The sequence below is a fragment of the Pundamilia nyererei genome, unplaced genomic scaffold, assembly GCF_000239375.1.
Source record: "Pundamilia nyererei isolate P.nyererei 1_Seehausen unplaced genomic scaffold, PunNye1.0 scaffold00089, whole genome shotgun sequence".
NCBI classification, from domain to species: domain Eukaryota; kingdom Metazoa; phylum Chordata; class Actinopteri; order Cichliformes; family Cichlidae; genus Pundamilia; species Pundamilia nyererei.
In genome coordinates this window covers 2,222,720-2,235,470 of record NW_005187490.1, presented here as the reverse complement: position 1 = coordinate 2,235,470, position 12,751 = coordinate 2,222,720, and the positions used below count along the sequence as shown (strand labels likewise).

Genomic DNA, 12,751 nt, shown 5'->3' with positions numbered 1-12,751 from the left:
AGTCCAGTTCCTTTGTGTTGGCTGAGATCCCTCCCTGCTAAATGGCTGGAAACCGGTAGTGGTCTAAAAATAGCCCAGAACACAGCTAAGAATAGGTGTGTGTGTGTGTGTGTGTGTGTGTCTGTGTGTGTGTGTGTGTGTGTGTGTGTGTGTGTGTGTGTGTGTGTGTGTGTGTATAAGTGTGTGAACCACAGGAGGAAAATAAAGAATAGGAAAAGAAGCAACTTCAGACTGAGTAACCACATTGAAGTTCCCCACAACCTCCTTCTCTTCCCTCCTTCCTTTTCCCCTCTCTGTCCAGTCCAGCACATACCTAACGAGAGGAAGTCAAGGACTTCATGTAAAAGTGTGTCCGATATTTATATATACACAATGAGATGTCCTTTTTTATTTCTCATTTAGCAGTGGAGGAAAAGATTAGATCCATAACTAAAATAACAGCAGCATTGCAGAAGCACTCTCGTGAGTTAAAACTAATACAGAAATACTGAAAATACCACATTAACAGTAGAGCAAAACTAATGTTACACTACTGTCTCACTTTTTAGTGTGCAAATTAAGGGTCAGAATTTTTTTCCAGGTCCTTAGTTATGTTACATCCTTTAAAGGAAATGATCCCCTGGGCAGCATTGGGGTGTGGTCTGTAGCAAGATGGTTCTGGGTTCGAGTCCACCAGCTGGCTTGGGGCCTTTTTGTGTGGATTTCATGTTCTCCCTGTGCCTGCATGGGTTCTCTCCAGGTATTCTGGCTTCCTCCCCAGTAACGTGGTCAATTAACATGGTCAGTGAATGCTTATATGTCCCTCTTTGTTAAACAAAGTGGGTTGGAGACCTGTTAAGGGTGTTCTCTGCATAGGTGGCAGTAGGATGGACCTCTCAGTGTGTGGTCTAAAAAGGTATTGCTGCATCACTGAGCTGAAAAAAAAGCAGACCTATCAGACAGAGCAGAAACTTTGGAGGTGATGAAAGGGACATTCTTCAAAAGAAAGGTAGTCAGACATACCTTTCATGAGCAACATTACACAACATCTGATTCGACAATTAATATAGAAACCGTCATAAAGGGGACAAAACTGCTTAATGATATATGAACTTTTCCAGTACTACAGAATCATGTTGGAGTTTTTCCCATCCTCTACAAACTGTCATTCACCAACCTCAGTCAGAAGTAATAGGTTTACAGCTGATAGCTACATAGAAGCTATTTCTTAAGGAAATTATGAGGAAATTTTCAGAGAAATGCGTAGAAAGTTTGGGATCCATAACTTGAATGTTTACAGTTGTTTCTTGTGTCTTTGTAAATAATGTTGGTCTAATTTTGGACAAAACTGCCATCTGCTGCCTGCGATGGTGTAAATGTTGCATGTCATGTTCCTTGGCACATGCTCACTTTCAGAGCAACTGCGCACACACACTGACGCTCACATAGATTTAAAGTATCGTCTGATGTTAAAGAGAAGGAGACCGCTCACGAAAAGAGATGCCAATGGAGCAAGTGAAGCCAAAAAGAGAAAACAAAATGGATGGAAAAGCAATGAATGGTGGAGTTGGGTGGGAGACGGGCAGCTGATTTGATATTATGGGATCTCCCTTTCCCTCTTTCCTCGTCAGCTGTCTCCCCCTAAGTTGCAAATGCCAAAGCAGGAATCTGTTCCAGCCACCTGCTGTTACACATATTCAGCCCTGACAAACACACACTCCTCATCAGTGGTTGGAAATAACTAAGACCTCAGAACACGTACTTATGTATTTGCATTATTATGTGAAGACTGTGATATCGCTTACTGAACAGAGCACTGTCCAAATATCTGGTTACTTTGGAGCAGTCAGGGATCAAACCACCAACCTTCTGCTCTACCTCGTGAGCTACAGCCACCCCCAAATAATGCTTTTGAATTTCATTAAAACACAACAAGACTAAAGATGTAATTTAATGCTCTTTGTATTCAGACATATTTTGTACAAAGAACCTAAGAACGTTGCACCTGATTTAACAGCACTGTCTGACAACACCAGCTCACACCACTTAATGAATGTGCTGTGATCTTGGCTATATTTACAAATGATCACTGAGCGACAAAGTTAGACACAACAGAGTGACGCTCAAACAGGGCCTAGCTTTGGTGTGGGCACAGCTGCTGCCCAGAGAGAGAGCTGGAGGTCAATGAGGGCAAGAGTTCTGCTATAGAGCAGTGCTCTCCATAGATATTTCACTAGGTGCCTTAAAAGAAAGGCACCTAATGCTGTATAAATGAAATAGAATTGAACTCTAATGAATGTTAGCTGAATATTTGCGTGCGTTTCTATCAGTCTCACCACTGGCAGCTAAATTTCCCCACTACCTTTTACAAGTAATTGACTGATTGAAAACCACCAGTTAAGTTTCCTCCATTCAGTTTATACAGTAAGAAGCAATGATGTGTATTGCAGTACCTAGAAGTATATGAATCTGTAACACATTAGCTTCATCTCGGCAAACTACAACACTAGTCCCTTGGAAGAATTTAGTGTATACTGTGTACTTGTATGTTACAACTTGAATTGCTTTTTCTTAAGTATCTTATTAGATGGATGCAGTAGAGATGGACAGGATATATGGGAAACAAATAGGATTCAGTCAGATACGCTATGGAAAGATGAGTTGGATGGAATTTTGTAAGGTAGATCTTACAATAATACAACAGAGAAAACCCCAACAATCATAAGACCCCCTCTATGAGCTAGCGCGTTGGCAACAGCGGGAAGGAAAAACTCTCTTTTAACAGGAAGAAACCTCCAGCAGAACCAGGGTCAGGGAGTGGCAGCCATCTGCCGTGACAGGGGTGGGTGAGGGGAGGAAGACGGGACAAAAGACATGCTGTGGATTGGAGGTGGGTTTCAAAGCAGCTGTTATGTGCAGCAACTGTAGGCAAACCAAAGCAGCTTAAATGATGTGCATAGATTTGTCTGCCGGATGGGTGAAAGTGAGCGGGTGAAGTTGCCTGGCTGCAGTTAAAGCTTGACTGCGTGGCTGCTGATGTAGCTGACAAACAGCTACAGATAGGTTTCTGTTAAAGAAAAGAAGCTGCAGACTGAACTACTTGTGAGGCTTGTTAGCAGATTTGCCTGCTTGGTTGTGGAACCTTTTAAAATCCTGGAAAAGTTTTTTGTTTTCTTGTCAGTGATTGTCTCTTAACAACAATCGCCTCATCTTGCACACTCTCCCCATGATCACTTATTCTAATTTTCCGAGAGAGAGAGAGCGAGAGAAACTGTGTGTGTTGTCTTTTTCTTGATCTTTGTGAACATTTTATCCACATAACCCTGATGCTGTAACCTCAGAGGCTAATTGTACAGATGATTGTGCAGACTGCCAATTACTCATCAGGTTATCGTCATTATTATAGAGGTAATTTTTCCCGTGATAATTACTGAGATTAATTTATCTCTCAGCCCTAATTACAATTTTGTTTTTCTTCTATCCTCTCAAATGAATCATTTCACAATCGCTTTGGAGTTGGGTCAAACCTAAATTTGAAACCAGCAGACTAAGACTAACTTTAATGCTTAAACACTGTTTACAGATGTAATACCAGCCATTAGGAGACCTCTACTTTACCTTAAATTCACATTTTATTGCATTAACGCGTGGAGTATTTTTACAGTTTGCTCCTTTAATAAGTTAATAAGTAAAATGTTTCCACCTGACTTCCTTGCATTCAGTCTTTATTTCCACTAAAAAAGCAAAGTGAGGCGTAATGTAGTAGCACTGTGTGCTCTGTGTGTATTTGATGAGGGAAAAGTAGGCTAGTGGAGTCAGTTTTATGTTTTAATAGAGCAGCCAGATTGACAAATTGCAAGGGAGTGACGAGGAACACTGCGGAGCACAGGGGCAAAAAATAACCTTCTACGGCTATCCTTCCAGTAGCCACACTGGTATTGGTGGAAGCTGCCTCACCCCTCCCCTCACTGCAGACCCTAACCCCCCCTCCCTTTTAAAGCACAACAGGTGTACATGACTGGGATGAGTGGGATAGCTGCTCCAACAGTCATATTTGTATGTCTGTGTTTGAAAGAGGCACTGCCATGCTCATACGGTGACAGACTGGACTAACGGTCTGTGAAGCGCTGAAGCAGGCCACCAAGACCCAAACCACACACATGCACAAACAGACGCACACACACTCACATCACCATCATCATTATCATCCAATATCTGTGTAAGAGAAGAGATTTCCCAATATTCACATGAAGCATCTGACCTTTGAGAGACACACACACACACAAAAATTAAATTCTGTTTATTCTTCACACATAACATGAGTATAAAAATTCAGAGACCTTTTTGTGAATGCTGTCACATGCTGGTGAAATGAGTATGTTGGGTTTGATTGTACCACTTGCATTTTACACTGCTGTCTGGCTTATAGAAGTCAGTTTGGAACCTCACTGGTGGGATAGCTGCTCATTTATCGCCCTCTTGTGGTTGGAAATGTTTGTTCTAAGTTCGACCTCTTCATTAGAAGAAGAGTCCTGGTGAAAGATCAAAACTTTCTCAGAGCAGACTAACTAACCACACAACCAGGGCCTTTAATTCATAAAAATCATATTTAGATTGCATGTTTTATAGTTTTATAGAGCTACTAATTGTAGTAGTCACAAGTAGCAGTGCAGTGCCAGTCCGATGCCTGTATAAACGGAGAGGCTACCATCAGGAATGGTAGTCATTGTTAGTTTGAATATGTGGGTCATCAAGAATGAGATTTCCATTCCAGATTCTTCTGGACTGGATAACAATTACTGCCTCTGATGCTGTTGGCCAACATGGTGCTGGTGGAAACTGTACTACTGCTGGCTGAATGCATAGCAACAGAAATAGAGGGAGGTGTGTTAGGAGGCAGCGAGAGGGAAAGAAAGGCAGGGGTGTGGAGTTGAGAGTAGGGACTATGGCTGCTAAAGGGAAAGCTGATATGATGGAGAGAAGGATGGTCAATTTTGACTTTGGACATCAAGACGACTAAGGAAGTGAAGGCAGACGTAAGGATTTAAACAATTTAAGTCAAAAAAGGAAGAATTATGCACTTAGTTCAGGGAGGAATTGAGAAAGGCTCTGGGTGGTAGGGCAGACTTACCAGATGACTGGAAAAGTACAGTTGAGGGAAACTGCCAGAAGGTGTTTGGTGTATCAGGACAGAGCAAAGACAATGAGGAATGTTGTTGGAATGAGGAAGTTTTAGCAAAGGAAAAGTGCGATAGCCATAAAGAGAAATAAAGTAGACAGGAGTGCTGGGAGGCTAGATGTACAGCAGAGAGAAGGGAAGCAACAAAAAGGCTTATAGTGAGTATGGAGGAAAGTTAGCAAATGAAGAAGAGTTGGATGAAGATTTGGTCCAGGTGACATACCTGTGCAGTTATGCAGATGTGTGGGAGAGAGGGTAATGGACTTTTAGACCAGACTGTTTAACACAAGAGGGTGGACAAGCTTAGAAATGAGGACATCAGAGGGACAGCTCAGGTTGAGGGATGTGGAGACAAAGTTAGAGAGGTGAACCTGAGATGAGGTTTAGGCCATGTGCAGAGGAGAGATAGTGGACACACTTTACAAAAAATGTTGAAGATGGAGCTGCCGGGCAGGAGGAAAAGAGGAAGGTCTCAGAGAAGATCCGTGGATGTAGTACATACAGTAAAGTCACCCTGCTGTGTTTGACTCTTTTGTTTGTCTTCTTTTATCCAGACCCTGCGAAAGAAGGGTTTAAACGGCTGTGAAAGCCCTGACATCGAGGCTGATGACTCTGCTGGCCAGAGCCCAGAGTTGGACGATAAATGCCGGAAAATCAATGAAGACATTGACCTGATGATCAACCGACAGAGAATCTGTGTATGTTCACACCTGCTCTTTTTGATGCATAGCGTTGTTTTAAGCAGCTTCGTGTTTCCTTACCAGTGACGACTGGCTTTGTTTGTTCTATGTGCAGGGTCTGCCCTCCAACTATGACATGGGTATATCCATCCCAGGCAGTAATCAGGGTGGGCTGCTCTACTCCCATCAGGGCATAGGGGGCAGTCTAGGTAACCATAGCCTGCTGCCCATCTCTCACTCATCTCTGCAAAGAAACAGCATGTCACCTCAAAGTCCTTCCAGCACAGGAAATGCAGGTATGTTTGTGGTCAGTAGCTTTTTCTTCAGTCCTCATCAAAGACCTTATTAAATGTTCAGCTGTTTTGGACTGTAATACAGCTATAGCTCAAAATGGGCCTTTGGGCAAATAAGCAGGCTGGTCCACACCTAGCAAATACTCGGTGTTAACCTACCTAGCACGTGTTTTCCTGTTTTTTGTCTTCTATTTAAAAATCTTTTCACAATCCTGCTGATTTTCCTTTCATAGACAGCCTGACGCGCTGCAGTGTTTCCAGATTTTCTATATGAGAAAAAAAAAACCAGTATTGGCCAACATTTGGTCCAGCAGTGACAAAAAGGTGTAGCAGTCAGGCATTAATGGCATTTTAGACTTAAGAATACAACTTAAAAAGTGACTCAGCCATGAGTGTTTTCCTACTTTTTTCTATGATAATGACAATCAATAGATATGCTAAGGCCATAAGAGGATCATTTTCCCAGTAATCTTTCTATTGTGGGTTTGTGTTAACTTTGCATTTCCTAACACGGTTAGTAAAACTACAATTTTGCCAGCTGTGTTAGGTTCTCTTGAATCGTCTTTTTCTTTAGTAGTAATTTATTGGGAGCCCTATATAGTATGTTCATTTGAATAATTATTATTCTTAAGAATGAAGACAATCTCTGCATATCAGGTTTGGAATAACAGCTGAGCTCTACATGATAAATAGTTTGCAAAAGTTCCTGATCAAGAATCTAACACCCAAAGTATTATGGCGTTGTATAATAAAAATGAGCAACAAAACCCAGATTGTATACTCATTTGATGTGTGTGTTTCTGTCTGTAGGACTGATGGGTTCAGAGCTGTCGAGCACTGTTTTGTCAAGTGTGGGTAAGAACGCAACTCTGTCTTATTTCTTTATATATATCTCTCTATCACTCTCTTTGTATAGATAGATCTTCGTCATAACAGAGTAAACTGAACACTGTCTTTGGGTCACCTAAATATTAAATGACATAAACGTGTGAAAAGTCAGATAACAGAGCAGCCATAACTACAAATGTAGATGATGTTTTACATAACAGTCGGTTTTAGGCACTGAAAGAACAGCCAGTTCTTGAGGGGCTTCGTCTACATTCCTCCACTCCGTCAGTTGTTGCTGCTGTGGTGAACATGATAGTGTAGTCTTCTAGTGGAAACAGGTAAAATGTGAGTGTAGTGGATCCAGCACTGCTGATTAGGGCATCATTATGTATATGTTTGCGCCACCTTGTGCTCAGTATGAGAAGAAATATGCCTGCTCTAAACAGTAGGTGTTACCAGTGGTAAATGTCATCAGGGTTGAGTAAATCAGGGTGATGATAGGTAAATCCTGTGCTGTAAATCTCCTCTCTCTTAAAAGTCCAGCTGAAAACACACCATCCTCTTTCAGGCTCTTCTCACACACTAGGATCTTGACAAGATCAAAACTGGTAGCACGTGGTTGGGTGTGCAACTTTTTTCTTTTTTTTAACCTGGAACCCTTTGGTTGCTAAGATATAGAACATCCATCGATGAAATATCTTGCAAGTACCTCAACAGCTTACTGCTGCTAGACCCACAATTAAAAAAGGTGCTTCTCAGAGTGTCATTTTTCATTTCATTTGGTAATTTGAGGACATGCGTGAAGAAAACTGTAGCGATAATGTCTCTTCTTGCTATTTAGCACTCGTGTAAGTCTCCTCCCCTGTGATTGGACAGCTAGGTATCTCCCCTGTATCCAGTTCAGATGAGGAATAAAGCAGTACATTGGGAGTCTGTCATTGCTCATTGTTCAGCTGCTTAAACTCTAAAATATAAAATTCATTTCTGAGACAGACAATCTTCCCTCTCTGGTTATTGACTTCAGCTAGAGTTTGCAGTTATAAAACTTTGAGTGGATGAGCACGTTTTCAGACTTTTTCATTGGAGTGATGCACTTTGAACTTTCTCCCCAGATGTTCCGTTAAAGAGTGCTCCAGTAGCATTCAATCAACTATACATCTGCAGATACTGAAGTTAAAGACACTTTTACCAGCCTCACACTAGAAAAAGGGAAGATTCACCTATTTTATGTAAAAATGGTGTCGCACGACATCTTAGAACATCCTGCTGAAGTGGTTGGTCAGAATCAGAAGTTTGAAAACAGCAATGATAAATATACTTCCATGAAATATAGGCACAAATAAAAATGGGTTTGGGGTACAGTAGTGATTTTGTAGTCATTTGTAATGAGAGATACCTTTTTAAAACTTTGCCCGACCAGGAAACGACAGCTACAGTAACCACTGCACCTCCCCTGGACTGCTGTCTCCAGGAAGCGCCCCCAAGAACATGCAGGATAAGAGTCCTTCAATGAACATGAGCCGTAAACCTGACCTGCGAACACTGATGCCCCCTTCCAATAAGTGCAACAACATACCAGCTGTTGTAAGTGCTTCCTTCTGCTTAGTCTTTTGATTTGTTTGATTTCATAAGTTGATTTTTATGTGCGGACTCATTTGAGTTTGTGCTTTATTGCTGCCCTGCAGTGTGAGGACTTTGACCTGATGTTGGTAAGTAGCTCTGAAAAAAATCTGATCAGCAGAGAGAACCATACTTTTCATGTATGCCTCCTTCTGCTAGTTTATAGATGATATACAAGCTACAAATATGTGAAATTAGTGCCAATGTCATTTACATTATTACCTTAAGTAAGGGAACTATTTGTACTTTAGAGATATTTGAAAAATTCTGCCGCTGAAGTGATTTTAAGGAACCATGAAGAAAGGCTCCTGAAGATGAGCTTGAAAATTTAGGATCTCTAAAGGAGTTATTGGCATGACCAGGTTACCGTGAATACCAGCAAACGCTAGAAGTACCACTTGAGATTACTGATTTTCTAAAATGAGCAAATCATGATTACCAGGCATGGCAGATAACCATAAAATGCTGGCCCTGAATCAGCTGTCACTGTTTAGCTTGGTGACATCTTACCTTTTCTTTGCAGAACCAGAGAATAAATCACTCCCAGACAGCTCAGACCTTGTCAACCCCTGCTGTCACTCTCTCTGCCACCACTATCCCCAGTCAGGGGATGGGTGGGTACCAATCTACACTTTCCTCATCTTATGGCACAGGTGATTACAACAAAAGCACACTGCTGCTGGGCTCCACAGGTTTCCTCGTCTTTGCTCAAGTTTCTCTTTTTGTCCATCTTCAGATTTCTCCCTCAGCAGTGACCTGCCATCGCTGTCCGGTTTTGGAGGTTCTGTTCTGGGATCAGTGAACTGGCAGCAACAGCAGATACAGAATCTACAACACTCAGCACTGGGACACATGGGGTAAGCAGCTGTGTATATTACCTTCAGGCCACAGGCCAAGCCTTAGAAAGAATTGTCCAGAATCAATGCAATAATTTCAGCTGTTAGTGTCCTGGTTTATCCAGCATACACTGGAAAAAATGAAAATTAAAAAAATAGTTTAATTAATAGTAATTGTTACTTAATTATTCAGAAATCCCCTTAAAAAACAGACATTTCCACGGAGCCCAAGTGCAACATGATCACATTTCTGTAAATCAATGTTTCCATCCACTTGTATGTTCAATTGGAAACAGCAGCCAAAAACAAGAATCTTCATATTCTCACCAAAGAATTAAAACAAGCGTTTAATCGACATTTCCTCTAAAGACATTCTTAAAATTTGCTTTGCTCTGAGTTTAAGATGCTGTTTCTCTTGCTTTGATCTTACAGGAATTTGTGCCAGAACTCAAACCTAAACCTCTCCTCTGGCCATCAAAACGTCCACATCAAGTCTGAGCCAGCCTCCCCTCCCAGAGACCGGATGGTTGGAACAGGACTTGAAGGAGGCATGACCACAGTTGGATACTCCACCACAGGCCGGGGGTCCCATGAACAAGGGCGTTCCCCTGGTGACAGCGTGTCCAGCTATGGGAGCTCATATGAAGGCAGCGATGAGCGAGAGGATCACCATGGGAATGACAGCTTCCTCCTCCACCCCCTGTCCAGTCATGAGGAGCACCACAACCCATCAGTTAAACGGATGAGGCTATCAGAAGGGTGGACGGCATGATCAGAGCCTCTCTACAGCCGGGGGAGGAGTATTAGTAAAGTTACCGCATAGTGTTATTATTATTATTATTATTATTATTAACATCATATTCTTCTTGTACTGAGTGGGTGTGCTATATGTGTAACATGTACATGGGGGTGGGGCTGCTATGTGTGGATACAGTGATTGCTCAGCTGTATTTCCAGCATATACTCTTGGTAGACTTCACACTAATGACTCCTTGAAGTTCAGAACCAGTTTTCAGACATCGAGAAAGAAAAGGAAGAAAACTGTTTGACTTAAATCCAACTTTTTCCAGTTTTCAGAGCTTCATATTGTCCAAGGAAGTTTTTATTCATTTATTCATTTGATAGTAAAAGTGAACCAGGCCAATCCCAACCAGAGCCAGATTCTAAAACATCCAAAAGCTTTAAATGAAAGAGTTCAGTCAAATTAAAGAAGTGCTCAGTGAGTTAGATGAGACTTTTGTCTGGGCCTAAAAGTATTCATAATCACTTCTTCTTACTGTTCCAAAGGCGGGTGTTCATATCATTCATTTCCCAATGTTGAGGTCAGTGAATATATGAATAATCCCAAAGAGTCAAGAAAAATGGATGTATTAGAGGAATGTAGGAGTGTAAAAAGAACAATATAAAAATTCTCCTGAAAAGGAAATACTTCAGTAAATCACAAATATGTGAAAAAATTAAAAACAACTAGTTTAAACTTCAACTAGTACAAAGAAAAAAGTAAGAAGGAAATAGCCAACTGTTTTCATTCATAAGTAAAAGCTTGAAATTGTTAAGAGTTTCTTTCCCCCCCACCTTTTCTACAAACACTGTTGGTCCATGATATCATTCAGGAGCCAAACATATTGAAGCTGTCAGAGGGGCTGTTGGTGTACATGTATTGCTTGTTTTATGTGTGTGTGTTCATGTGTGTGGGTATAAGCAAATAACATATGTACATATGTGCTACTTATGAGCATATGTATGCAAAGCAACAAAAAGATCAAGGTGAGAAAATCTGGTACTCTGAATAGTGACTCTAATGGTGAATTTAATGTCAGGTGGCTAAATGGAGCATCAGTTCACTGCTGCAGGTACAACATATTTATGCACATAATCAATCACTCATGTAACCAGAACGTATGGAAAGTAAAGTGTGGCGAAGAAAATGGGTTGAAAAAACTGGGAGTATGAGTAAGTGCAGGAAGAGAAAGTGATGTCAAATCATGAGAGGTTTCATTGTGAGGGAGAAGAAAGTGATCTGGAACAAGTTGGAGAGAAAACAAGTTTCATTTATTGTGAAGACAATTTCAGAGCAAAAGGGGGGACTACAGTTAATTCAGACATGATACCAAAAACATTAGAAAACACTGAAGCAAAAAAAAAAGCTGTGATTGGAAGTAACTAAGTAAGTAATTCTGACAATGACCCACCTCAAAGTACTTTAGTTAAAATGTCAGTCACACAGGCTACATATGCACAAAATGATGTATATTAGCAGAAGGAAGCTAAAAGCTGTAGGAATTTTATTATTAATTAGAATTGTATCATTAATTATTATTATATAAATAATAAAACCAAAAGAAATGAGGAAATTACACCCAAATTCTGGTTCTAAATGTAGTTTGTAAAATTAAACAATAGATTTACTTACTTTCTTTTTAAAATGTTCAAATGTAAGTAATCTGAAGTGAAGTATAGTTCACAATTTGGTATCCAGTTTATAAAAAGACAATCTAAACGTTGTTATTCCTAAGAAAACAAACGAGGTCGTGTGTGGAACCAGACAGCAGAGGGCGCTCGCGTGAGGCGACTGCAGCAATGAAACTGTTATTCGTGTCTTTGTAATTGATGCATGAAAGTTAGCATTTGCTGATAGCTTTGCAGGATTTAGCAGTCAGGGTGAGGATCCTAAAAGCCATATTGACTGGGACAAGGGATGCTTTGCTGCACAGAGTTTGTAGTGTAGTGTTTTTCAAACTAAACTTTGCTTGTGAGATCAGATTGATATATTTTTGGATGTCTGCAGTCCCGTGTAATAACAATGTTATAAAAAGCAGCAGCAGAATGCACACATGCACACCGTTTCCCATCAGATGTTCAGGGAGACGTTTGCTCTAAGGTAGAAAAAAGTTTGTTTAGCTGGTGTCAGACCCAACGTGATCTCACAGCGACAATCCGCCAGAGCACAAAGGACAAAGCTCCTGTTTTCCACTTACCACTTTCATCATTTTTAAATACTAGCAGCGGTGGAAGAAGTCCTCAGGACGGTTAAGTTCAAGCGAAGTACCAGCCAAAAATGTTACCCGTTAGACTGTCCACCATGGTTTAGTCAAGTCAAGGGTGTAGATTTGGCATGGACGGATGGGACAGTAAAGAAAGACATTGAGTTGTTGTGTGGGACACCAGTAGTCCATGTCTGTTGCTGTAACAGTAGTTCATGTTTAGAATAAGAAATTCCAGCTCGCTGATTTGATAGAGGCAATAGTGCCTAAAATGTTGCATAATTTTGGTGAGAGATCTTTTACTTAGAGGAGTAGTTTTATGGACAAAAACCACCAGGTCATTCAGTGTTCC

At 40.9% G+C, this 12,751-nt stretch overlaps 1 protein-coding gene across 2 annotated transcripts in view; it reads left to right on the top strand.

Annotated features, from left to right (window-relative positions):
• The window catches only part of LOC102205078 (myocyte-specific enhancer factor 2C-like), a 33,055-nt gene extending 22,087 nt beyond the window's left edge, over nucleotides 1-10,968 (top strand). The window contains exons 4-11 of one of the 2 annotated variants that reach the window (XM_005739139.1): nucleotides 5,713-5,856; nucleotides 5,954-6,134; nucleotides 6,942-6,986; nucleotides 8,380-8,543; nucleotides 8,645-8,668; nucleotides 9,103-9,232; nucleotides 9,316-9,436; nucleotides 9,848-10,968. In XM_005739139.1, coding sequence (XP_005739196.1) covers nucleotides 5,713-5,856; nucleotides 5,954-6,134; nucleotides 6,942-6,986; nucleotides 8,380-8,543; nucleotides 8,645-8,668; nucleotides 9,103-9,232; nucleotides 9,316-9,436; nucleotides 9,848-10,187 — 1,149 coding nt within the window. In that variant the 3' untranslated portion in view covers nucleotides 10,188-10,968. The remainder of the gene's footprint in view (nucleotides 1-5,712; nucleotides 5,857-5,953; nucleotides 6,135-6,941; nucleotides 6,987-8,379; nucleotides 8,544-8,644; nucleotides 8,669-9,102; nucleotides 9,233-9,315; nucleotides 9,437-9,847) is intronic. The other variant, XM_005739140.1, reaches the window with a different exon arrangement.
• The last annotated feature ends 1,783 nt before the right edge of the window (nucleotides 10,969-12,751 follow it).